At 46.5% G+C, this 26,441-nt stretch overlaps 3 protein-coding genes across 5 annotated transcripts in view; all 3 read left to right on the top strand.

Annotated features, from left to right (window-relative positions):
- Nucleotides 1-9,593, top strand: part of exoc4 (exocyst complex component 4) — a 51,646-nt gene extending 42,053 nt beyond the window's left edge. The window contains exons 17-20 of one of the 2 annotated variants that reach the window (XM_019883162.1): nt 733-877; nt 2,150-2,328; nt 2,482-2,641; nt 5,793-6,949. In XM_019883162.1, the coding sequence (XP_019738721.1) occupies nt 733-877; nt 2,150-2,328; nt 2,482-2,641; nt 5,793-6,030 (722 nt within the window). In that variant the 3' untranslated portion in view covers nt 6,031-6,949. Of the gene's footprint in view, nt 1-732; nt 878-2,149; nt 2,329-2,481; nt 2,642-5,792; nt 6,950-9,561 lie in introns of those variants that run through there. The other variant, XM_019883163.1, reaches the window with a different exon arrangement.
- Nucleotides 7,472-15,683, top strand: lrguk (leucine-rich repeats and guanylate kinase domain containing). The gene is made up of 19 exons (XM_019883172.1): nt 7,472-7,630; nt 8,048-8,146; nt 8,224-8,305; nt 8,369-8,469; nt 8,664-8,745; nt 8,816-8,940; nt 9,725-9,868; nt 9,947-10,027; nt 10,164-10,250; nt 10,646-10,752; nt 11,102-11,221; nt 11,527-11,623; nt 12,078-12,191; nt 12,303-12,504; nt 12,922-12,999; nt 13,080-13,243; nt 13,358-13,446; nt 14,509-14,549; nt 14,627-15,683. Exons 1-19 carry the CDS (start codon nt 7,619-7,621, stop codon nt 14,809-14,811), a joined length of 2,010 nt encoding a protein of 669 aa, XP_019738731.1. The 5' UTR covers nt 7,472-7,618; the 3' UTR covers nt 14,812-15,683.
- An 867-nt stretch (nt 15,684-16,550) lies between these two features.
- The window catches only part of col7a1l (collagen type VII alpha 1-like), a 31,314-nt gene continuing 21,423 nt past the window's right edge, over nt 16,551-26,441 (top strand). The window contains exons 1-7 of one of the 2 annotated variants that reach the window (XM_019883147.1): nt 16,551-17,053; nt 18,088-18,148; nt 21,430-21,490; nt 23,333-23,541; nt 24,050-24,230; nt 24,295-24,454; nt 25,794-25,887. In XM_019883147.1, coding sequence (XP_019738706.1) covers nt 23,463-23,541; nt 24,050-24,230; nt 24,295-24,454; nt 25,794-25,887 — 514 coding nt within the window. In that variant the 5' untranslated portion in view covers nt 16,551-17,053; nt 18,088-18,148; nt 21,430-21,490; nt 23,333-23,462. Of the gene's footprint in view, nt 17,054-18,087; nt 18,149-21,176; nt 21,491-23,332; nt 23,542-24,049; nt 24,231-24,294; nt 24,455-25,793; nt 25,888-26,441 lie in introns of those variants that run through there. The other variant, XM_019883146.1, reaches the window with a different exon arrangement.

The following is a 26,441-nucleotide window of genomic DNA, read 5'->3' as shown; positions in this document are numbered from 1 at the left end:
TGAATGAATTGGGAGTGCGTAATACATATTAGCTTGCTAGGTTTTTTTTTTTTAATTGCAAAGAATAATTAGGAACAAAATATGTTTGTAACTTGTGTCCATTCTGTTGTTTTTTTTAATTATTTGGTTTTATCCTAATTTATTTGAATTAATTTTAGTTTTTATTTTGGGGATTTCTGATCAAAATGTTGTTTATTATTCACACCTGTTTTTTATTTTTACTGTATTTTTTATTATTGGTTTGTTTTTTTTTTTAATTTTGATCTAGGTTTTCATTATTTTGTGTGTGTGTGCTGGTTTGCATTCATGTGTGACCTTCGCAAAGGCGTGACGCGTAGCAGGGGAGTTGGCCGCGCGACTGCGGCACATCGATCGCCGACCCCTGCATTCTCCGAACTCGACATCGCACGCGCTCGCCTCATTGACCAAATAGACTTACATATGAGTGACGGGGCCAATTTCTCTCCCCCGTTCGCCAATTTACGACCATTGATCTACACCGGGCTGAATTTATACACACTCATCATGCCTTCATGCTTGCTGCACCCCCCCCCCCTTTTTTTTTTAACACTCACATCCACACACAGATCCTTTGTGTGGCTAACACCGCAGTGCGCCGACACACGCTCCTGCTGCCTCAGCACAAGCGGCCAAAAGAAGTGCAAAGGCGAGCTGAAGGACGCAACCTGAAGTTGGGTGTCACTCTCGTTTTGCCCCCGCCTCCCCGCGCAGGTTTGGCTCCATGCTCGTCCGACAGCCAGGCCATGGGCGATGGCGAGCGCAACCGGGAGCAGATCCTGCAGACCCTCGGTGACCTGTGCAGAGGCTTCCAGGACATCGCCAACCGCTGTCTGCTCACGTTGCACCTGGAAGTGAGGTACGCGTGGATCTGAGGTGCAATCACGAAGAATAGTCTTGACATATTTTTGTGTGATACAAAAACATATATTGGTCATCATTTTCAAATAGTTCCACATCCGGTTTTGGCAAGACGACATTCTGTTGCCTTTTGCACAAAGCAACTGCAAAACAGATCCTTGGGCGAAGTTTGTTGCTCAACCTCAATGACAACGCTTTCCGAGTGGGAGCAAAGGACAAACTCGACATTTTCTGTAGGTGTAACCAATTATTTGTCCCATCCAGTGTAGGTGTTTTCAATCTCTTATAATATGCGAGTTAATTTACCACACCATAACCCTTGTCCCCCCCCGCGAGCCTTTAATAGCCCCCATCAAACCACTTCCTGCAACTTACGCAACGTTGTTTATGCTTTTGAGTCAGAAAAAGAGATGGGAAGGGAAAAAAAAAACGTCCCCCTCACCCACCACCCGCAGGCGTGCGCGCTGCAATACGCTACACTCCATTGGCTCCCCTCATCCGCAGAATTTCCCCCGATAGTTGTACCAGTTAAATGAAGCCGTGAAGAAGAAAGCGCGCAGGGGGGGCGGAGATGAGCGCTGGGTCAGAGGAGGCGAATTGCAATATATTGTTTCTTTATGTGGGCTTCTTTATGAACCTTTACGATATGGATTCTTTTTATTTCTTTTTGCAAGGTGCTGTTTATTCAAAATAACAGGCCAATGACTATTTTGGGAGTAAAATATCTTTTTCTTTTGTCACGCTTGAGGCATTGCTGCTCGTTTCCGGCGCCATCCCGCCACCTGTTGCTTTTCGTGAGGTGTCCATGTCAGTTGCAGAAAACGCGGTTGCACGTCGAGCGAGCCTGTCCCAGATTTAACCTTCAAACTGTGCATTTCCTGTTAGCTGACATTAATTACTCACTATATTTACCAGCGGCATGCACAAAAAGTGACCCTTCCCCATCAAGCAGTGTCGGCTCACTTGGAGCTGAAACAGATCAAATGAATAAGGAATGAAGTCGCGTTTGCCGAGCCGAAAGCTTCATTTTGCTCTGCATTCTTCCGCAATTAAGTGCTTTTGAACCCAACAGTTTGCTCCGGGGCCTGGGAAAAAAAAAAGGGGGGGGGGGAGCTTTTGTGCTTTAAAGGCTGCGGGGCTGTGTGTTTACAGGAGTTTTGTCGTGTGTCGCGTTTTCACCTCCTAATCATATTTCCCCGCTGCGACGGCACCCAGCTGCGATGAGCTGTCATCCTTCAAGAGTTTGAAATCAAGGCCTCTTTTCATGCAGGGTGCACTGCTTCCACTACCTGATCCCGCTGACCAAGCAGGGCAACTACGCCATCGTGGCCAACGTGGAGAGCATGGACTACGACCCGCTGGTGGTCAAGCTCAACAAAGACATCTCGGCCATCGAGGAGGCCATGGCGGCCGCACTGCAGCAACATAAGTTTCAGTACATCTTTGAAGGTAAATCAGGGGGCTGGTTATTAAACCCAGCGGGGTTTCATCGAGGGCTGTTTGGTGGAACACGATGCTGTCGTACGAATGACACCGCGTTCATTCTGCCATTCGGCGCAAGAGCAGTCACAGAAGTGCTTGTGTGTGGTTGTCCCAACAAAGGTCTGGGCCACCTGATCTCCTGCATCCTCATCAACGGCGCACAGTACTTCAAGAGAATCAGCGAGTCCGGCATCAAGAAGATGTGCCGGAACATCTTCGTACTACAGCAGAACCTCACCAACATCACCATGTCCCGGGAGGCAGACCTGGATTTTGCCCGGTATTCTCATCTTCTCCATTTTTATTTTGTATTTTTTTATTGGTTGGGTGGGAGGGTGAGGAAGGCGGTTAAAAACAACCCAAAGTGGCGGCCAGCGTGGAGAAAAGAGCATTGATCAGCGCCTTGTTCTTCCCCTCTGTCAACTTTGATTACGATTGTCAACAGCTTCTTCGCCCCCCTCCGCTCTGATTGCGCGGCGTGGGCGGCGCTGAGGCCTTGATTCAGAATTGCCGTTGTTTACACTTCCCGAGATGCACCGGACACACGCAAAAGCCCTCTTTTTAATTATTCATGCGGCACAGCGTTCGATGAGTTCAAACACGAGAAAGACTGTTGGGCTCACATGGACGGACGGTGTACCTAATAATCTGACCTTTTTCGATACGTATGTCTAAAACTGAGGTGGTACCATTTTTTTATTTATAATTTTTTTTTTTTTTTTCCGGAAGACTGCTCTTGTGAGAGGCGGCAGATGCTCCACTATGTACACACGTGCTTTGCATGCGTGCGTTTGTGTGTGTTGAGGACGTGATGTTTTTTCTGCCTCCGTTTGGGGAAAGAGAGTGCCAGTCAGAGCGAAGGAGAGACCTGGACAAGGGCACAGTAATAAGCATTGATCTGAGTTAAAACTGAGCCGAGGCCCAGCAGCCAGCACTGCAGAACGCATGAAGAACACACAAAGAGAGAGACACACACACACACACACACACACACACACACACACACACTTGTTTCAACATGTGAGATGTTGAAACATTGCCACCATGTGGTTGAGTATGAAAACAGCAGCGTCTCCACTTGGTGCCGCTCACGGTCAGACACACCGAGCCGCTCCGCCGTCCGCTCTCGTTGCCCCACCGCCCCGTCCATCTCCCCAGCAGAGACGAGAGGATGAGAACCCGAAGGAAAAGCGACAAAAGTTATCGGGGCGTCGCCTGGCAACAGGCCGCCCTGGACGCTGCGATTTATTCAGGTCGGCACAACATACGTCAACGCCTTTTAAGAGCCATATAACGATATCATTAAGTGTTTTCTGTCCGCTCCCGGCTCAGCTTCGGACGTGTGAAAGTTATTTTAAGCCTTCGGAACTGTTCTCGATTATTTAAATGAGTTTGTGTTTCTTGCGCTCCCGGCGTCGGAGTGGCCTGTCGCAACTCATGAGCGGCTGCTTTTAAATCCAGTTTGAATCGGGTTTCAGAGGGCCAGTCAGTCTTGTTCTTGCTCAAGTGTGCTATCCACACAGGTCAATTTTTAATATCTCAACACAGATCTTTAAAATGTGAGTGACTCCACATGGGCTAAGCAAAAAAAAAAAAAAAAAAGATGTTTTGATATTCGCCACCACCTCGCTTTGGTTTGTGCTCGAGCCCTCAAATTAGTTCCGGTCCGCAGTCCTAAACACTGTTAGGCGACCCGTGTCTCAGGTAGAAAGGGCCTGTCATAGTCCACCTCTAGCTCGACTAACACCTGTCTGACAGGCTGGTTTCCAAACTGCCTGCTTCGGGAAACAACTACACTCGGGGACGTGTGCCATTGTGGCAAACAAGCCAAAGTGCTGAGCCGCGTCTCTGGTGGAGAGCCTGTGGTAATAAGTACGGCTGACAGGCGTGTCAGAAGCTAGTGGGGTGTCAACAGATAAAACTGTTTGTATTTAGGGGCACCGGCTGCGGCGCACTGTCATTTTCATCGTCGTCTGTCTCGGCTCTCTGTCACCCTTTTCTCCCTCTTTTTTTTTTCTGGCCGTTTTTCTGTCATCATGCCTCTGTTTGCAAACCAGCAACTTCAGTCACCGGCCGTAATCCAAAAAGTGGCAGAAATGCAGCTAGCCATTAGCTCTTAGTGGATAGCACAGAGCGAACCCTTACAGATTTCTTTAATTTTAATGTTGAAGTCGTTTTTTTTTTTTTTTTGTGTTGTGTGTTGAAAACACGATTATTTTGGGGGCCCTTGTTTGGAAACTCGTTTTTCAAACCGCGCATGGCTGCACTGCGAGGCCGAGACGAAGCAGACTCATCACTCCACTCGGATGTTGTGGTCGTGGCTGATGGAGAGGATCATGGCCGGCGGCCCCATCCATCCTCCCCCTCGCCCCAATCCCCCGCCCCCTCCCTGACTGCCTCCCCAGCTAACTAATGTGCGACAGCAAACGCGCTGACAGAGGCAGCCTGGAATGGCCTCCTCACTCACTCATTACTCCAGCTGCAAATGAATTGTGATCCCTCTCTTCTTCTTCACACTCGAGCTCTGCGGCGTTCACACAATTTAAAGCGACTTCATATTCATTGTAAAGCGAAACCAGAGTCTATGTGGGAGGGGTTGGTTGATTAGATTGTGATGTAAATTACACCACAGGGAAACATGGGAAGCTCTCATGTGGGTTTAATAATCAACAACTTGCGGACGCAGGTGTTAACAGTGCCTGCGTTGCATTGCAAACATTAGTCGTAATGTTATTCATGCTCGGGTTTTTTTTTTTTGCTTTGCTTTCTCTTGGGAGGAAAAAAAAATACCGGGAAGGTGCAAGTACGAGATGGTACCAGCAAACTCGACTCATGAGAGATTCTTGAAAAGGTTGCTTATTGCCACTCCTCGTTGAAGATTACTGTCCTGACGAAACATAGAACAAAGAGAATTACATAGACAAGGTCACGAAAGTAGCATTTGTCACTTTTTTACACTTGCGAAGCCATGGAGAGCAACAGTGTAACAGCATTCATAGGCATGTATTCTTTATCCTCTGCAAAGAACGATGAACAATACAACAGCTTACTGAGCAGTTGTGACTGTCTTCTTCTGTACTATTTGCACATTGTATTGCCACACTGTGGCTAGTTTTGTGTTTACGCAAAGAAAGTATTGGGCAAGGAGATCGCAATTCCTGCAAATAATCATCTGTATCCATATTTGACGTCAAGTAAAATGGCTGACTTCCTGTTCAATTTCTTGAACACAGTTATTAGAATGTAGTCGCATGTTCCTTGTCAGAGCGTTATTGATTTTCATTGCGACCTTTAAATGCAACGTTCCTCATGCACGACTCACTCTGACAACAGCATTTCATTAAAAGTGTGAAGTAGACTTTTTTTTTAAGTTCCACTGCCAAATTAAAGACTCAAAAACAATCTTTCATTTTCCACTCTGTCCTCTCTAGGCAGTACTACGAGATGCTGTACAACTCGGCCGATGAGCTGCTCCACTTGGTGGTGGACCAAGGCGTGCGCTACACGGAGCTGGAGTACATCAACGCCCTGTCACTGCTCCATCGCAGCCAGACGGGCGTAGGCGACCTGAGCACCCAGAACACGCGGCTGCAGCGACTGAAGGAGATCGTGTGCGAGCAGGCTGCCATCAAACAGGCCAGCAAGGACAAGAAGATCACCACCGTGTGATCTGACGCCAAACTTTGGTCCCATCTCATCTCATTTTCTTATTCCAGGCAAACTGCCGCTATCATCGGCCCCATTCGTCCTGTCCGGTATACAGTATGAATGTCATATTCAGGCACCTGAAACCAACCGCTCCCTAAATCTTTATTATAATGGACAATGGGTTTGTTTGCAGTGGTGCCTTGAGAGTTGAATTTAGTGTTTCAAATCATCTTTCCCCATTGAAATGAATGGTAATGCCATTAATTAGTCCCCCCGACCCAAAAAGTGTAATTCTATTTGTTTGAAGTTTAATTTGATGATGACTTCTTTTCAATTTATTAGAGAGAGAAGAATAAAGTCACAACTCCCGGGGCAGTCACAATAAAAGAAGAAAGTCCAAATTTTGCCAAGAAAAAGTGCCATCCGATGAAAATAATGGTCATGTTGGGCGGTTGGACTTAATGTCAAAGAGAAAGAGATCTTTTTTTATTTTATTTTTTATTTGTTGTGGGGTGGAAATAATTCTGTTGCTAATATTACATTTGAAACTTCCTCTTCAAGCGGCCCTTCTCTGTGTTTGAGTTCATTAACTTGGAAAGGAGTACTTAACAAGAGCAGCAGGAGGAAGAGGGCTCTGTCAATACCTCACTGGCCCAACACAATCTATCATATTGACAGTTGGGGCCGATGGGAAAACAGCTGCGGGTTCCTCTTGGACGGGTTTGACGAAACTTGCCGTAAACCCTGAAAAAGCTGCTACTTGATGCAATTCAATACATGGGAAACTTGAGCAGAATTGTCAGTGATAAGCACTAAAACATGTCAACACTTCTGCTTTATTTGCTTTTTGTTCAATCATCACACTTAATTTCCTCACAGTTGTTTTTATATATCAGAATAAATGCACGGTTACACGACACACAATAAACATTCAAATGAGTTTTGTCTGGTGTTTTTGCTCAAGCAGCCATTTTGATTTATTTACAAGGAAAACGTTGACATTTTTAAACACGAAATCAATAATGATTTCAATGAAAGATTAATATCGGCATCGTTAATATTTTAAATACAACACATTTTGACATTCATTTATTGAGCATTTGACTCGTATGATTGCGTCATCTAGTCATGTGACTACCTACAGGTGTCGCTGATTGCCTCACATCCGGAAAGGCCCTCGCCAAACGACAGTGTTGTATTTGTGTCCTTTCTCGTCTTAGTAACAACAAAAACACAAACATTTTGGTTTCGTCATTTCTCCCGACTTACAGGTAATTAATATCACTTGTTTTTTGTAACATTTCCCTTCGTTTTGAAGTGCGTCTACGACTTTTTGGGCATGAGTATATTTCCCAATGGCTGTAGCTATAGAAAACTACATTACCCACAATCCCTTTCTCCGTCGTGCCACCTACGCGTTGCTAGGAGACACAGCCGAAAGCCTTGGTGTGCTAATTGCTAGACAGCTAGCTGCATTACGTCACAACGGCAGCGTCCGAGTCCGTCGTCTGGTGTCATTTTTTTGACGACTTTTCGTCATCTAATAATTGTAATAACCAACCAATAGTTAAGCTGAGCGGCTTGAGAAGTGACAACCAGGTGTATAGACATGGCGGAAAGGGTAAGTGCGACTTTAAATGGAGAAACTTGCCCTGTCCCTCCTTTAAATGTGTCTTTTTCCACTCAATCAGATTCATTCCTAGCTAAAAGTGATTACGAAGTTGTATGTGAGTTGGTAACACTGTAATAGATATAATTTATTGTACAGCATTTTAGATGTGCCATACGCCCATACAAGATAATGACTTCAAATACAAATGCTGTATAAAAAAAAAAAATTAAAAAAAGGAAAAAAAGCTGACTTGACAAAGATATGCTCCATTTTGTGCTTAGAATTTTACAATCTGCATATATTTGTTACTTTTTGAAATCTGAAGTATACTTGAATTTCTGATCTTAATATGTAATTATTAGATGGGAGCTGTTACACTGCTCTGCTTATACAAATTTGATTATTCTTCATTATTTCTGCTCACAGGATGTCGTTTTAGGTGCTGGCTTGGTGTCCAGCTGCGTGGCCCGCCTTGGACGCTTCAACACTGGACTTCAGCACCCATACTACCACGTGGCGCTTCCCGTAAGATGCATTTTACATCATGTAAAGCCGAAATGAAAATGTTCCGGTGAATTTTCACTTGTTTCTTTTTTTACCAGGGTCGCAAGCTGAGGGACATCTCAGTCTTGTCAAATTATGTTCACCTCCAAAAGCTGGAGCTGTCAAACAACAGAATTACAGGTAATCATAATAACGGAATATTCTTGGGGCAGCGGCTTTATTCATAATTTTTCCGTGGTCTAGATCTATCCTGTGTGAGCCACATGCCCTTCCTCGTCATCCTGGATGTCTCTCACAATGAGATCTCGGATTTCTTTGGCTTCGATCCCCCGAAGAACCTGAAGGTACCGGCAAGCAGGACCTTGAGCTTGACAGCAGAAGACAAACTTTGACTGGTGGCTGCGTTATTCCCCATGACGGGCCCGCATGCCATCTGCCGTCACTCCAAACATGCTTAAAAGGCTTTCGACGCCCTTGAATGCTCAGCTAATTGAATATCCTCGTGGAATTAGTCAATCTCTGCCTGCTGTTTTTACAGGAGGTCAATTTCTCCTACAACATTTTGACACAAATGAAGGACATGTCGGCCTATGAGGCGCTCGTCAAGCTAGAGCTGGACCGTATCCTTTTCATATGCAAGAATGATACACAGGCATGTTCATGCAGCACCCTTGACTTGTTACAATTCAGACAACCGGCTGAAGCGGATCCACGGTTTAGAGAAGTGCTGCAAATTGACCTATCTCAGCGTGGCGCACAACACCATCACCAGCATCTGCAGTCTGGACGACGTTCCGCTTAAAGACCTCAACCTGGTCAGTCCTTGGCAGAGTCCAAGATGTGATTTTAGGGTTTTTTTTCCGATTCAAAGTTTAAGAAGCTATGCTGATTTTGTTTGGTTTGCCTGCATCGAGACATGAATAAGAATTTTATGAATTCATCCAAACTAATAATAAACATTATTAGAAGTCATTATGGATACATTATTATTTGTGGTAGTAAGGGGGAAAAAAATAACAAGTTTAAAAACAGGACAATAACAACGTTGAAAACAAATAAGATACTAAAATAAGGGTTCAAGTTTCATGCTCTGTGTAACACCAAGGAATTAAAATGTCCTTTTTTTTATCCAGCTTTCTACATTAACCCTACCCTTGGCCCCCTCTTCTCTTCCCATTTCAATTCCTATGACCAGCATGGCTCCAGTGGCCCACCAGTTGTGGTCCTGGCTGGTCCATCCTGCACCTGACACCCCCCCCCCCTTTCCTGACACGCTGCCTCTGTGAAGAGCCAAACTTGTCCCACAGCACGTCCCGCCCTCTTCCGACACGCGGAGAGCGGCCCTCTGCCAGGCCTCATGCTCGACGAGCGCTTGCCAGGCAGCAAGATAATGACTTTAGTCAAAGCATGTAAACTAGCAATGGGTGCCTGTGAAGGTTTGGCTTTGTGCTGAATGAGCGCCTTGCCAGCTGTTGGCCTGCCTCATCTGTTAGAATTTATGTAGCGGGGGAACAATGACCGGGGCTTCTTTCTAATTTGAACTACAGAGAACCATGGAGTGCATTTCTGATCTTAAACATCTTCTCCAATTGTGTCCAGAGGGGCAACCATTTGACAAGCACGGAAGGTCTGGAGAACCTGAAGAGGATACACACTCTGGATCTGTCCGTGAACCGCATCAGCAGTCTCGCTGGCCTCAACAACCTCCACCTACTGGGCTCTATCAACCTGGAAAGAAATCAGGTGTTTGTGCAGCGCCAGAAATGAAACGCCGCTGCACACTTTGACGCAGTAATAGCTTTTTTTTTTTCTTTTAAACAGATTTCTGAGATTAAGGAGTGTAAGCACATTCAGAGTCTTTTCCTGCTGAGGGAATTGAATCTTTTGGGGAACCCTGTACAGGTAATGAACTTAAATGCCAGATATGAACGCTATGTGAAGTTAAAAAAAAAACATCTGCCTTTGCAAATAGAATAATACTTAATTTTGACTCTCAAAGAAGTACTTACGTAACAATATGTTGAGTATGTTGTGTTAGGAGAAGCCAAAGTACCGGCTGTCGGTAGTCTTCCTCATCCAGCATCTGACCCTGTTGGACCAAGAGAAAGTCACCATAGAAGAGAAGGTTTGTCATGAACAATAAAAAAAAGTACAGTGGAATGGGTACAACTTGTGATACATGGACACCCTTTTGTGGTATGCTAAGAATCGGTTAAATAAAAAATGTTCAAAGTGCACGATAAGTACAGTTGAGTTGTGTTTGACTTCGATCTGCATTCAAGCATTTACTTTGGGCCAAGTTTTATTTCGTAAGAGTGAATCATTTTGAGGGGGTAGGGAATCTGAATGTTTTTTTTTTCTTCAATATTATGATGTGACAGACAGTTTCCCAGAGTGAAGCTTTTTTTTTTTTCCCTCATAGCAGCCTTTGTGACTTGGGAATTAAGTTTTATTACAATTGCCGTGTTGATTTGAATTTGAATTGGCTAACCACTGATCAACTGGATGTGTCTCATCCAGGTGTTGTCCATCAACAAGTACGACCCGCCGCTGGATGTGGTGGCGGCCAGAGATCACATGACCCAGCTGATGTATCAGCTGATGCAGCCTCAGCACCTCTATGACACGTTGGTATCCCCGTCCTTTTAGCCTCCCACAAAACTTTCGCTGCTTTCCGCGTCCTTATGAGCGAGCCCGTTGTTCCGCCATTGCTCATCGTGTCTTGACATATCTTTTGAAAACTCGCTGCAGTTGTTCTTCGGAGAGAGCGTTGTTCGGTTATCTGCTGCCTTTCCTCTTATCTACTCGCTCAGACAATAAAAAGACAAGTACATATATCATCACTTCAAAAAAAAAAAAGATTCACCTGGAATTACAATTACAGTGGAAAAAAAGACACATCCATTTGATCTGTTTCGCATGTTAGGCTTCTATTTTAAGTTGAATTGCATGATAAAAATTCTGTTGTCCATGCAGCACTCTCCCCAGCGCTGACGCTCCATATCCGATGCTTGTTCTAACCGGCCCGCAAGGCTGCGGGAAAAGGGAGATGGCCCATCGCCTTTGTGAGGACTTTGAAGACTTTTTCGCATACGGGTCAGTGTCTTCTATTCATGGGGAGAGATCCCACATTTTGCCCTTGAGGGATAATAGTTCAGAGTTGGTGGTTTTCAGTTGTCAAAATCCAAATGAAGCACAACCTGAACACAAGACGCATGCAACGACAAATACTTCATAGACCTGTCACGAGTGTTCCATTCTTCAACAGGCATTCCACTGCCAAAGGGCTCTTGTCCTGAGACTTAACCCCCTGCTGTCAGTCTGGTATTCCTTGCTGTAATTTGCACACTTCTTCCCTGACATTGTTTTTTTTTTTTTTTTTGGGTGTCCTTTTCATGCAGGGTCAGCCACACCACCAGGGAGCCCTACTTTGGCGAGGTGAACGGCAGCGACTACCATTTTGTCAGCGAGGAAGAGTTTGAGCTACTCGTGCAAAGGGTGCGTCTGTTTGGCAATTCCACGTCGTAAAAATAAGTTTTTGGAATGCTTTTGTCATACTTGAACTGCTGAATTTTGCTTTCACTGGTGGAAAAGGTGAAGAAAAAAAAATACACCTGTCATTGTTTCAACACGGTGCAGATGAGGACTCGCAAACCGTTCCGTGATTTACACTTTTGTGAGCTTGCACGCTTGTTTCAGTGCCTTCTCTCAAGTGTCATGTGACGCTCGTCTTGATCTCTCTTCCAGCGCTTATGTTGTCAGACACCTAATTTATTGCTCACAACTCTCGTGCCTTCCTCCTGCCCCTGCTTCCTCTTTTGGCTTTCCAATGGATTATCGTGTGTGTTTCAGCACCATAATTCTCCCAACACATATAGATTATAGTCCTCAAAGTCCTACATTCTGTTCACTGTAACTGCTCCTCTTAACTGGCCTGGCCGTCCCATTGCAGGGGGCTTTCCTCCAAACTGTCCAGTACGGTGGCCACAAGTACGGTCTGAGCAGGGACGCCATCGAAGATGTCGCCCGGGAAGGACTGGCGTGCTGCGTGCAAATGGAGCTGGAGGTCATTCATTCATTTTTAGTCAAAGCAGCCACAATGATTTAAAAAGAACGTCACAAAACGCCTTTTCGAATGCGTTGAGGCTCAACCACTGTCCTCCCATCATCTTCACAGGGCGTGCTGAGTCTAAAGAAGAGCATCTTTGAGCCCCGCTACATCCTGCTCATCCCCACCATAGCGGAAAACTACAAGGCCATGCTGAGGAGTCGAAACCTCTACACTGACGCCCAGATCGAGGCGGCCTTGTCGCGCATCGAGCTGTATGACAACTTCAACAGGGAGCGGCCCGGCTTCTTCAACAACGTCATCCGTTGCGGTACGCCTAACCCCGAGCTGTCCTTTTGCTATTAGCGTCAACGCCGCGGAGGATATCATGTGAATTTGATAGCAAGAGACAGTTTTTGTTTTTTTTCTGTCGTCGCACTGCCCCACAGAGACAAACCACCCCCTCTTGTCACTGATAAGGCCTTAGATAAATGAACGCGCCTCGCTAAAAAATCCATACAGCACAATTTCATTCCCATTACCGCTTTGTATTAAGGCCGCAGCGGCAGCGTCAAACAGTTAGTCATGCCGGCGCGTTTTAGCTCCTTTCTTAATGAGACCGACACGCGGGGAGGGCAGCACACTCATCACTTTTATGCACCCCCTGACGTCCCCATCGCTTTTGCTTTCATTGGCACTCGATGGGCGGTGCAGCGGCCACCTTGGTGAGCATATTTTGTGCTCGCAGATTACTGGGACAGAGCCTACCGCATGTTGGAGCGGGTGGTGAAGAACTACCTGTTGCTCGAAGACCAGGAAGAAGAAGGTATGGCCACCTTCTCTCGCTGCTGTGCGCGCCAACTGCAACGTTTGGTGTGCTTGTCCTCCCCCAAAAATATTTTCCAGCCTCAGGCGAGGATAAGGAAGAGGAGCCCCCCACGGAGCAGCAAAGGTCGGACTCATCCGCACCGCCCGACCCAGCTACATCTTCCCTCAACCCCTCAGAGCCCCTTGACATAAACTCTTGCACCCACGGCCAGCAGCAGCTCGCCCCCAGCAAGACTCCGGCTGTGAGTTTCCGATGGAAAATTACGCTGCAATGAAGCCTCATGTCTGCCAATCATCAGTATGTTGCTTTGCCTTTGGGTTTTTTGTTATTTTTGGTCCATGTGTCTCCTCTTCAGGAGCTGGCTTCCATCCGCAGGCGGGAGCAGCCGGTGAGAGAGGCAGTCGTGGGGAAGAGTCCGGGGGTCTACAGTTGGCTCATCAGAAGGTTCACTTTGAAGCAGCACACACTTGACTGGCCTCTCTCAGGCCTAATTCTGAGTGGAGACCCTGCCCTCCCTCTGCCAGGGGGCCCAAATTGGCTTGATTGGCCCACTTGTCCTAACTGCTTTTTGATGGGTTGTTTGGACTTCCCGACCTTGAGTGTGAAGTGGCCCGCCGCTAAAACCAGCAGCGAGGCTAATTCGATGGGCTCGTTGTAGAGTTTCCACTCAGCGCAACAGCTCACCTCCACGAAAACTACAAAATGAACACGTACGGAACAAAACAAAGCTTCAAATAGTACAGTGCCTTGATACAATGAATCAATTCTCGTCCCCCCCCCACAAAATGTATCTAGGAAGGAAAAGAACACTAATACTGACTCTAAATAAAATATGCTCGTCATGCGTCCATTTATTTTATCATGACAAGTGCAACTATCGACAACTGATCGATTATCACGTCAATTCATAATCATCGTTTTGGAGACCTTGTTGACCTTAACGTTGTCAAGCGGCTCAGAAATTGAGCTTCTCAACGGTAAAAAGGACTATTTTAATTTTGCCTCATGCGGTCGTAAAAGAATATTTTTTTCAGCGGCGAAAAATAATTAAAATGAGTCACTCATGCTGAAAAGGTTGCAACCTACATGTAAGAAATGTCTCGAGGCTTGCACTTTTTTTTCCTTGTCCTTTCTCACCCCAAAATGTAATTACAATTGCGTCTTTTCTTCCGTATGCCCCCGTGGCTTCATCTCGGCGCGCAGAGTCGCCGTCATCCATCCAAACGTGACTCAGCCCCGCAGTATTTGTGCAGAGGATTCCAGACGTGTCTTCTTGTCTGCACTCATCTTCGCCGGGATGCGTCCCAGCTTGCGAGTGTCTCCTTCACGTATTGTCACCGCGCATCACGTAACTGTCGATTAATTGAGTCCCAGGGGCCATCGTTTTAGTTTCCAGGCAACAAAACAAAGTGGATCTTAGGACTCTTAGACTCCTTTCATCTGGGAATCTGCCATAACTTCCACTTGTCATCTCTTTTTTTTTTTTTCATCTTTTTTTCTCAACAGCTCAGATGAATCTCCAGGACACTCAGCGGATACGATTAAAGGTTGTTCCGCCGAGAGCCCTTTTCACATCACAACTTGATTTCTATCTCATTTCTCATCATGGTGGCGTTATTTATAGGTGACAAGCAGCCGCACCAAGCGCCGGCCGGCATCACGCCCCTTTCTGACAGGCGGCCCGGATCCGGCATCAAACCCGTCTTGCCTCCGATCCCGCCTGAACGCAAGACCCCGCAAGTCGGTAGCCCTCTGCCATCGCTCAGCCGCCGCCACCGCCGCCACGTCCAGGCCAGCACGCAAGGATAGCATCACGGTTCTTAAAGACAAGAAGGCACACTGTGATTCATTTTAATTTTAACAGAGCATGAGCGAGTGACAACTGACTGCATGACGGCACATTTCTTACTCTCCTCGCACATCCATCAATAGCTCTGCTCCAAAACAAACAATTGTGCCTCGTCTTTCCATGCTGCCTATGCGCAAACATGTCAGGATACGTTTTATTTTTATTTTTTTTAATGACCCAGTCCTATACTTTGGGTTGCAATTTTAATGGGTCATCAAAGCTAAGATTGCAGTTTTAACGAGTATGACTGTGTGTGCGCGTACACGTCAATTCGGCTTTCAAACAAGGGTTTCAAAGTGTTAACAGGGAGGCGCACCTGGCCATCCATCAATGTCTGTCTTGCTCTGGAGGCAGCAGATGTTACAGGGCCGTCATAATTCTTTGGCAGATATTGTCTGCATGCCTGGGCCCCCCCCCGAGATCTAACCTAGTTACACCGCAGTCGGCGCCGCTTTCTACAAAGTCAGTGTCCACAATCAGTGGCCTTTGTATACAAGGGGCAGCGGCTATTTAAGTCTTTACACACAGTACGAGGAAAACTTGTACTCTCATTCCGTGGTGGATTTTTTATTTATTATTTTTTTGTCTGTACAAAAAAAAAAAAAAAAAACGCTAACTGCTGTTTCACTGGCAGTGGGGATCTGCTGGAAAACAGCAGGACAGGGGGAATTACAGGAAGATAAGACAAAGAAATAACTGCAATCTAATTGACTCGCATGAAAATAAAAGGCATATTTGAATTAGAACGAACAGCTTTTTCCATCAGCGCTATCTACTGGATCTGGTGAGCCATTGTGCCCTTTGCCATTAAATGGATATTTTGGCTAGTTAAGTCGGGTCATGTGTATTTGTACAGCCCGTACTCACACAAGAGTCTCCAAGCCCCCCTCGGCCCCTTGCACACACAATCTGGCTAAGAAAAAATATACATAATTATTTTTGGGGGTGGGGCTTGGAGAATAGATCCCAGATTGGAGGGATTCCCCTTCCCGAAATGACCACTGTCAGGTGTTGTTACTTTAAACAGCATAAGACTCCATGCTGGTGGATGCCGTATCCTGACTGGAACAGCCTCACTTTGCTCAAAGCCAAAGGGTGCAGGGAGAGTAGAGAAGCGACAGTGAAACAGGCCAAAATCTGCAGGGAAATGCAAATATCGAAATGAGTCATGCACCTGTGTGACATCTAAGATGATTGATCAGGCCCCCTTATTTTGACCATCGCTTAATCTTCAGAGTCTCCACAGTATTTGTAACTTTCACTGATGTGTTATGCGACACCAAGGCGATTACGAGGGAATGAATAAACCCCGGAAATCGACTGTGAAAGCCCAATAATATGTTACAGGTGCAGCGTGTTAGTGTGTTTTAGTATTGCCAGCGATATAGCTACACTGAGCAAATATTGGCGTCATGAATCTTGTACCGTTACTCACGGAGCGGCCGCATCGAGTGCTGCATGATGTGGCGCAATGCTCAGTCGCCATAGCAACGGCTCTCTTCCCCTTCCCCTCCCTCTCCGTCCTGGTGCGTGTGGACGTATAACTCCTCGCCGCCTCTTCCCTGCGGACACATTCATTCGCTGCCAGATTCATTGGCTGTCGACTTGCCGGAAACAAAAAAAAAAAAGTTTCTGTTTTAATTAGTTTGGTGCAGTATATGTGTGTCGCCGCGTCATCCATCTATCTGTGTCGCCGCCTCCACCTACACCATCGCCATCCTCTCCGCTGCTCTCTCGTCCTCGTCCACGCGCCCCGCCGGCTCTCCAGTGTAATTAAAGCCAGCCAGTGCGGATAATAGAACCGTAATGGTGTGTAATTGTGATAATCAATACATAGTGCATACTAAAGAAGTCAGCGTTTATAAATTTAGAGCGGAGGAGATGCCGCTTGGTCTCACACGACTCATAAAGCCCGAGTGACCTTGAAGGGGACTTTAACGTCGTTAAATCACATTGAGGCAATAGTCAGCCTACGCACACTGTAGCGGAACTTAGCATAGCGTGAGCACTCTCCAAGGGCAAAAGTGGAAGATGGCGTTGATGTATATCCTTTGTAGTGTTTGTTAAAATTGGTGACGCTATGAGTCTTGACCCCTTCGACCCCTCAGCTTTTGGCCTCAGGGGTTCTGTGGAGGTGGGCCGAAGGGTGGAATGACCTCCACTTGGAAAGCAGGGAGCGGGGTCACCAGCTTGGCTGTGCAGGTAAGGTTACCTCGAGGTGTTTTGAAGATGGATCATTCACTGTCTTTGACGGATGTAGAAGTCAAAAAGTGCATTGTTTTACCATGAGGTAGCAATGATTGAGTTTAATATTTTGAAGTCTTCCCCCAAATGTTTTTTTGTGCGCTTTCATCTGTTTTATCTACTTTCTCACTGATCTGAGCCCCCCACAGTACCCGGCCACTCGCCATCAGCGCCATTGATGCACCGAATGTCCGCCTGTCAAACAGGCGAGCGTCCTTGTGCTTCCCTCTGACTGTGCCGCGCATAGCAAAATAGGTTGACTGCGGGACTTTTCAAAAGCTCGCCATCTGCTTCCCGCCTTAATTTCGCCTCCCGTGCCGTCGTATCGAAACACTGCACTGCAAGTCAGCTCATGGCCACATTCGCCTCCCTGTGTCGGCTGTCGTGTTCCAATGCCTGAACACTTGTATAATAAACAGCAAGCAGCCTCTATCAGCACTTCACCCAGGCTTCCTGCAGCCATTTTCTATTCTAGTGAGCTCCGGCGCAAAAAATTGCAATGACCAGCTCGCAGCAGACTTGTCTCTGCTTGTGTACGTGTGTGTGTAAGTGCTTGTGTCATCCCTCAACCGTGACCGACGCGCAGTTTTATACAACACGCGGAGACACATTCCAGTGAGCTCACTCTTGACAGGTGGAGGTGTAAAAAAAAAGTATATTATTTGCATTGCGATAATGTAAACAATATAGCTAACTAGCTTCATATAGTCTGCTGGGTTTAGAGCGCCTCATTGTCCGCCATGAGTGCGCGCAGGTCACATAGAGAAAGCGCACGTGCAACTTGATTTTATTCATGTTAGATGTGGCAGTCACCGTGTGGACAGCGGCTTTGCATTTCGAACGCCTCGTCGTTGCGGTCTGGAAAAGGCCCGCACGACCCCGTAGATTGGATTTTTCACCATTTTTAAGCCTCGTTTTGTTCATCAAACCAACTTGATACGGTTGTTAACAACTGTCTTCTCTGTGCTATATTTTTGTGTTCACTTTAACAGGGGCTTGAAGTGACGTTCACTCTTTTGGAGCAGGATGGCCACACTCCTTTGGAATGTTCCAGTAAGTTCTTATGTAAAATCAAGCAGTACACGTTTGTTCTTGCTTCCTTGCGTTCTGTTTTCTCAGTGTTGATGGGGTTTAGTGAGCCAATGCGCTTACGTTCATTATTTGGAGATTCTCATGTCGGCTCGGGAGTGGTAATTGGACACACGCTCGTGACTAATTCTCTCGGCTGCGTCTCAATCCTCTGTTCGGGTCTAAAACGCAAACCTCGCCGCGCAACCTCTCTGTTTTGCCTCCCGTTGCCATGACAGCTCGCGTCACAGTCGCAGGCGGCTAATTAAGTGAATTTATCACGGCGGAACCAACAGGGGGGAGAAAAAAAATGTCTTGCATAGCATGGCTGCGCTCTTTACTTGTGTTTGGCCTGCACTTGCTTATGAAACATACTCCAACATGCGTCTTTCTACTCATGCACGCTTTGAGGTGGAGCCAGTCGAAGTGAAGATTTGAGAAGTCACCTGCTCGAAAAGCTGGCACGGGGCGGAAAGCCCAGTGACCCGTGTGCTTTTAAATCGAATTTTAATTGGTCATTAAAACCACACGTGGAAGCCATTTTGAGATGTCATCGCTCGCCCTCGGAAGTTGCACTGTGTTCGTTATTGGGCTGCTGTACAGTAATGCGTCCTTGAATCACATTTCGGGGTGAAATATTGTGCCACATTTAGACTGCCGCAAGGGAAAGGTAAATTGCTCTTGTGGAATGTGGAATGGCCCAATATTTTTGTCCATTTGGCATATTGGCGTAAATGAGCCGTCTTAGTTGTAGTGTTGACTGTAGTGTCTTCCTTCTGGAGCTAGTGACAATCATCTGTTGCCTGCAATGTGTATTCCCAGCGGACCGCACCGCCCACTCTTAAGCCTCCAAACTCTCACACCCTTCATCCTCAACTCCCAGCGGCTTTCCAGATTTATTGCCCCCCCCCCTAAACCTCGCCGCGCAACCTCTCTGTTTTGCCTCCCGTTGCCATGACAGCTCGCGTCACAGTCGCAGGCGGCTAATTAAGTGAATTTATCACGGCGGAACCAACAGGGGGGAGAAAAAAAATGTCTTGCATAGCATGGCTGCGCTCTTTACTTGTGTTTGGCCTGCACTTGCTTATGAAACATACTCCAACATGCGTCTTTCTACTCATGCACGCTTTGAGGTGGAGCCAGTCGAAGTGAAGATTTGAGAAGTCACCTGCTCGAAAAGCTGGCACGGGGCGGAAAGCCCAGTGACCCGTGTGCTTTTAAATCGAATTTTAATTGGTCATTAAAACCACACGTGGAAGCCATTTTGAGATGTCATCGCTCGCCCTCGGAAGTTGCACTGTGTTCGTTATTGGGCTGCTGTACAGTAATGCGTCCTTGAATCACATTTCGGGGTGAAATATTGTGCCACATTTAGACTGCCGCAAGGGAAAGGTAAATTGCTCTTGTGGAATGTGGAATGGCCCAATATTTTTGTCCATTTGGCATATTGGCGTAAATGAGCCGTCTTAGTTGTAGTGTTGACTGTAGTGTCTTCCTTCTGGAGCTAGTGACAATCATCTGTTGCCTGCAATGTGTATTCCCAGCGGACCGCACCGCCCACTCTTAAGCCTCCAAACTCTCACACCCTTCATCCTCAACTCCCAGCGGCTTTCCAGATTTATTGCCCCCCCCCCTTTTTTTTTTTATTTCCTCTTGCTTGTTTTCTTCCTCCTCCTTTGCCTTTTGTTTCCCTTGCCTCCCAATGCACACACGATTGCGTCCATGTTACCCTGCGGCGTGAATTTAATCACAACTGCACCGCCACCTCTTGTCGCCGGGGGAGTGAGCGTGCTCGTGTATGTGCTGGGGAGGGGGTGCGGGGGGGTACGGCGGTTGAACGCAAGCCCACTCGGTGTAAACAGCGCGATTAGTGGTTAATATCCCCCGCCGTGTGAACGCATCCAACAGGTTCCACGCCGCAGCTCTCGTATCCGCGCGCACACCTGCGGCTTCAAGTGTGAACCGCCGATAATTGAGCCTGCGAGAAACGTGACAAAGGTTTACGTGCGCATATTGTGTGTTGGAACGAAGTTTATGAATGACAATCAGGCATTAGGGCGTACTCAGTCATTTAATTATTTTAATATTGCACAAGATGGCAGCGCATAGTGTACTATAGATACATGAGGAAGAGTTTCACAACGAGCTCTGTTAGCTGCATTTTTTTTATTATTTTTTGCAGAAGATAAAGAATATATGATACATCAGGGTTGGCACTGGGTCATGAAACATTTTAGCCAATGTGGCTAAACAGTATAAAAATATAGACACATGAAGAAGAGTTTCAGAACAAGCTCGGTAAGATGCAATATTTTTTTTGCAGAAGATAAAGAATATATGACAAGTATAAACAGTGTAAAAATCCCCTAGCTACATTTGAGTGTCGTTAGCCACAATAAAAAGAGATACTTTTCCCTTCTCTGGTTGAAAAAGTGTCTGTCCTTGTTGTTTTTGATGACCTACATTACAACTCGTGTAAAAACAAAAGCCCCCAAAATGTGTTTGGCAGCATCAGTGTTATCACACTTGCTTTATAGCCCCTTTGCGACTCTTGGAGAGAAGAACACTAACACGCCTGGAGACAACCTCCGGCCCCATGATTTCCTCTTTGAGCGCTCCAGTGGAAGCGGTCCAGGACGCCTCACCCGCAGTCTTGAAACTCTCGTTTGATGTGCAAAAGGTCATCGGCAGGGCAGCCTGTCGTCCGTTGTAGCGCATACGCTTACGTTGCCGTAAAACACAATTTGGTTCGCGTACCGCATTTATTTTGAGACGAAATGGTCCCCAGTAGGTGTGGATCGATGACGACTCAAACTTGACAACATGCTTCTGGCTCGACAACGTGCGGTTTGAGTCCGAGCATGTCAGCGCTCACAGCTGGCCGAAGCCCATTAAAACCGGTCATTGCATTCCTCCAAAGGTGACCCGGTGTCCAATTCCAACAAAGGAACCAAAACGGGGGGGTCGCTTGTAAAACATGATTTAACCCGACTGCTTTTTATTCCTCAAGCCGTTTGCTCTTGGTGGTATTCGGGGCAGGGTCAAAGCGTTTTAAGTCACCCCCGCTTCTTCCCTAAGGGCAGCAAGTTGCGGCAGCCCCCACCCCTCTTTCCAAACCTTTTTTTTTTTTATGCATGTTAGCCAAGCCCCAAAAAAAATTCAAGTGTCATTCATTCATTCACACACACACACACCTACCTCCTCCTTTCACACACACAGATTCATGAACGACTGCCTCACTTGGATTTAAAATTTTTGTGTTTTAGGGGATTTTTCAACCCCTATCTGGAAGTCTTCTGGATAATTCTGATGAACTTGAGCAGAGAGGTAAGTAGAAGGCCCTTCAAAATCCATTCACTTTGCTGCACTTTAATGTGCTGATTTAACAAGCCAAGTGTTAATCTTTTTACAGCAGTGCGTAGTTTAAGCTCATTATATTCTTTTTTTTTTGTGTGTGTGTGATTATGGATGCACTTGCATGTCTTGCACGCCTGCACTATTGCAAACACGTTGTTGTCTGTGTTGCTCGGCTGCTCCTTCAAACTTTCTGCTTTTGGCTTTCAAAATCTGAATTACATCGCCGTCGTCTTTTCCTTTTTTTTTTTTTTTTTTCTGCCACTAACCGTCTCGCGGGGATAATCCATTCCGAAAGGTGGCGAGGTGGAAAATGCCATTATGGAGAAAGAGCTGACGTACGGCTACACTCGCAAGGCCGCCGCCGTGTGCGAGAGCAGGAGAGAGAGAGAAAGAAAGAGAGTGAGCGAGAAAGAAGCAGATAACACCGAGTGAGTCCGTGAAGTTCGTTTTGTAATATTGTTTAATCTTCTCGGGGCAGCGATAAACGCCAAGTGTTGCGCCACCGCGTTGTTAATATGAACCATGGCGGCATTTTTGATTGCGGCTGTCGGTTGCCCCTGTGCTTGAGACACGACTAAGGCCACAAAAGTAAAAACGACCGCAGCATTTTGTGGTATATTTAAGCGTGCCGGCTGTCATTCATAAAATCCTCCACACCTGAGTGGCTGCTCTCTGCGCGAATAAGATACATGCAGAGACATATCTGCATCGGTATGCGAGGAGGAGGTGAAGTGCGGAGTTGCGCGGGCCCTGCCAGCCCGCTCTGGCTCGCACAGGTTGTAAATGTCATCCAGCCTTCAGCCAGGCGGTCAAAGCACGGCGAGGAATTTCCCCGAATGACTCCCCATCGAGCCCAATCACTTTTTATGGCACTTTTACGCTTGTGTTAATCGGCCGAGGCGGACTGACAAAAATGGGGATGAAAGAGTTGGGACATGCCTTTTCATTGCCCCTGTCGCATCTGTTTTCGTCGGCCTGCCAAGAAATTTTGGACCTTTGGACACAATTTGGCATCGCTTTTAATCACAGAACACAATATTCTTTGGGTCTTGAAAGATTTCTTTTTTTTGTCAAGTATGTCGTCCAATTGAATAAGTCGCACCTCAATAGACACCTGGTAGTCTCTGAAGTAAAGTAAAAGAATTGCGGCGCTATCTTGGATGTTCTTGTTGTCTGTTCATTCAGATTTGTCACGCTTGTGTGCATCATCTTCTCGGGAAATAATGAAGCTGTCAGTCTTCTCGAGCTCAGCCGATATGACCGCACACGTCGTCCCATTTTCATTCACAAAAGAAAACACTCCATATTTATACATGCATGAAATCCCAAGCACATCCGTTATCATCATCAAACATCCTCCATCAGGAAAGGTGAAACATCGTACCTAAATATTACCCCTGCCTTGCCACAAAAAAAGAAAACAAAGGCTCAGTTGAGTCCACCTCTGCAATGTGAGATGTCCCCTTTTGGATTATTGGGGTCATAAATTCCAAACAGCGGGTTTGTTTAGACGCCGCAGTAATTGCCTCTGATAGCTGGCGCAGAATCAAATGATTTAAAAAGCTGCTGTGTGAAACTTGTACACCTTTTTTGCCACCGTTGGAATGTGCTGAAAAACAATCTTTTTATTATCCCCCTCTCGCCTTTATTCGGACAAGATGCAATTAATCGATCATAAATAGTGTGCGATTTGCATGCGCCCCAGCAATGCGCGTTTGCCGGGGTGCCCGACTCCCAGCAAGTTAAACACAATGTTTAAAAAAAAAAAATGGCTGCTCATGTTTTATCTCTCTTTGACTTTCCCTGTCTCAGATAAGAGGGAAGAAGCGCGGGAATTGATGATCCCCGGAGCGCCGTCCTGGAAGGGGATTTGTGAGGCGAGGCGGGCGGGAGGAGGAGCGGGTGATCGGAACGGGGCGGAGAGGACGAGCGAGAGAAGAGTATGGGCCCCTCTTCCGTGTGCAGGGTTCTCCTGTTGCTTTGCCTCCTGTGTCGTCGGAGCGTCACGGCACAAGCCGAGGGTATGACATCACTCTTCCCCTGCCTCCGTGGAAAGTAACACACCGGCTGAATTGGGATCAATAAAACGGCACCTTATTTAACTCTCCTTGCTCCACTTTGATTGCCCACCTCATTTCAGGACACGCCATTTAAAAAGTGCTTGAGGAGGCGGGCGAACCGCCCGCATAGCGTGCGGTGTTTACCTTAGTATTCTAAGCGCTTCTCGTTGCTGTGCTAAAGTTTTAGTGCCGGAGTGTTTGGAATATTGATGCTCTTTTTGGGCTGACTTGTGTGTCAATAAGCATTCATGGGAGTTTGTGGAGCTTGCTGCAGATGTGAGCAGGCGCACGTGATGAGGCAAGACTGCCATCTAGTGACAAGACGAGTATGAAGCTGTTGGTGGATTCAGCAGCCTTGGACATTCTGTGAAATTCTTTTTTTGGGGTTCGAATTTAAATTTGGACTGCTGGCTTTGTTTTGTTTTTTTTTTCCCCTCATTCAAAGCCTATAGCGAAATTTTATTTGTAGCCTGCAGGACAGTTGTGCAAGCAGACATCGTTTTCCTGGTGGACGAGTCTTCGAGCGTCGGCACAGGTGGCTTCTCCGCGATGAAAGACTTCATCTCGGAGATGCTCTCCTCCTTCAAGGACAGCCCCGTGGGAGCCGAGGGCATCCGTTTCGGAGTCACCGTCTTCGGGGACGTCCCCAGGTAAAAGTCAACATGCAAGCGCGTCACTTTTGGATTGCGCCCAGCTTCCTGTTTTGGCTCCCAGGATGCGAATCGCCTTGACGGACTACAGCTCCCTGGAGGAGGTGCTCGGGGCGGTCAGGATGCTTCCCTATGAAGGCGGAGCCAGGAAGATGGGCGCCGCCCTGCAATTTCTCGTACACCACGTTTTCAGCGCCGCCATCAGTCGCGACCACGCACCCAAGGTACTTGTGAGGCCACCATGATTAAGTACAACACATACATTGGTGAAGCAATGAAAGGCCATCCATTTTTAGACAGCAAAAAAAAAAAAAAAGAGAGAAAAAGCGCTTTAAAGTCAGCCGCCTGCGCCAGACGGCAACTAAACTTGTCAAGTGATAAAATGTGAAGTATTTTCCTTCTCTATCAGTGGCGGGGAGACTCGAAGTAACGCTGCCGGTTAGCATTCCCATCAACCCGCTATCTTCTGAGTGTGCGTGTGAATAATTTTGCACTTGACGTGGGAAGGCAGCGGGGAGAGGATTAGGTTGATATATTGAATTTGTACCGGCGGGGCGCATGCGAGCGGCAGCCACAATCTCGTATTGATGCTGTCCTGCCTTCTTCTTCTTCTTTCTTGAACTTTCCATGAACTTTGCTTAATTTTTATGAATGAGCAAATAGCTAGTCTCGGTCGCATGCGTGAATCCCGCTTGTTCTTTTCGCTTGATTTATTCAATTATGAATTCAATTATAAACTAAACCATGAACAAATCTGTGGGGGGGCTTTAATGAGTGTGATGCTGTTTTTAAATTACTTTTTCTTTTTCTCCCAAACAGTGGTGTATTAATTATTTAGCTACATAACTGTGCAAATGTTTAAACTGTAGAATGGATTGGAACAGTAAAACAAACAGTCGCTCAATCTTGATGGGACTTTAATCTTTTTTGTTTAATTGAGCTGAAATACATGGTGTGTTTCTGGAAATTGGAACAAGGACATTTTCATCGGGAATACAGTGGTGCCCAGATACGAGCCGTTGTTCAGCCGATTTTCGACTCTCTGACAGTTTAACATGACTGCACTCAAGCAGCAATTTGGCAAAAAGTAGACAACTTGTCAAAAAAAAAGCTGAGGCTCCAAACTGTTGATTGCCTCTCCCAATTAGTTTATTATCCAACCAAACATAAAGCAGAGACAATTACAGTATAACTATTTAGCTTCATGCTAACAAACAATGCAGAACGCCACAGATGGGTTAGCAAAAAGCTCCAGTGTCGCGATGTCATAATCCTTCAAGCGGCAGATACTTGAACACAGTGGTGCAACACATGAAGACGGTATAGCGCTCACAGGTATTCTTTATCCTCTGCGAAGAACAACTATGACTGCAGATTACTGGAGAGAGACCATCTCTCTCTATGTCCAAAAGTCTGCATTATACGTGATCACTTTTTTTCGGTGTTATTTTTACGATGTGTGAATTATATAAAACGCTATTTTACCCATTTAAAAAAAAAACACTAACACTGACTGAGACAGACACCTGAATACACCCTTGACTGCCTCCGCTTTCTCTTTAGGTGGCCATTTTGATCACAAACGGACCTTCGGACGACCCCTTTGACGCCGCCGCCAAAGAAGTGGCCGACAATGGGATTTCGCTTTATGCTGTCGGTGAGTCCGGATTGTGAATTCTCTCAACATCCCCACTGCAGTGGTCCCCGCAGATCTTAGCCGGGCGGCCGCCATCTCACCCGCTGTCAGAAATTCATGCCCTGTACAGTTGCAATTCATTGGATTCCTCCCCTGAACCTTGTGATTGTGAGAGAATCATATTTCAAAGTGCACTCGCGCAAATATATACAATCCATATGCAGCACACTCACTCGCCACAATAAGAGGTAAAGCGTGCCTCCATATGTATTCCTGAAGAAGTGCTTCATTCAACCATACGTCCACTTGCACTCCTTTCCCTCACTCACATGCGCAGCGGCCACGCATACATCTCGCTCCCCTTGCTGCGAGCGCTGCAATAATTACCGCTCATTAGCCAATCGCTCTCTAATTGCGCCCATTATTCACCGGGCGATTCATCTGTACACCTCTGACACCCGAGTGGCGCTCCTCTTATTCATCACCACCGCGGCGAAGCAAACCTGCGGGTCCAGGCATGTCAACAAACATCAAAAAGCAAACGACAGTCTCGCGGCGCGTACGGACTTCATGAG

The sequence above is a fragment of the Hippocampus comes genome, unplaced genomic scaffold, assembly GCF_001891065.2.
Source record: "Hippocampus comes isolate QL1 unplaced genomic scaffold, H_comes_QL1_v1.1 scaffold38, whole genome shotgun sequence".
NCBI classification, from domain to species: domain Eukaryota; kingdom Metazoa; phylum Chordata; class Actinopteri; order Syngnathiformes; family Syngnathidae; genus Hippocampus; species Hippocampus comes.
Note: the sequence above shows the minus strand (reverse complement) of the source record. Positions and strands in the feature narration are given on the sequence as shown.

What these genes read in the sequence shown, in the direction of transcription:
- lrguk (XM_019883172.1), top strand. An exon ending in CGCTTAAAGACCTCAACCTG is followed by an intron (nt 8,941 to 9,724) that starts GTCAGTCCTTGG and finishes AATTGTGTCCAG; the next exon opens with AGGGGCAACCATTTGACAAG. An exon ending in AAGTCACCATAGAAGAGAAG is followed by an intron (nt 10,251 to 10,645) that starts GTTTGTCATGAA and finishes TGTCTCATCCAG; the next exon opens with GTGTTGTCCATCAACAAGTA.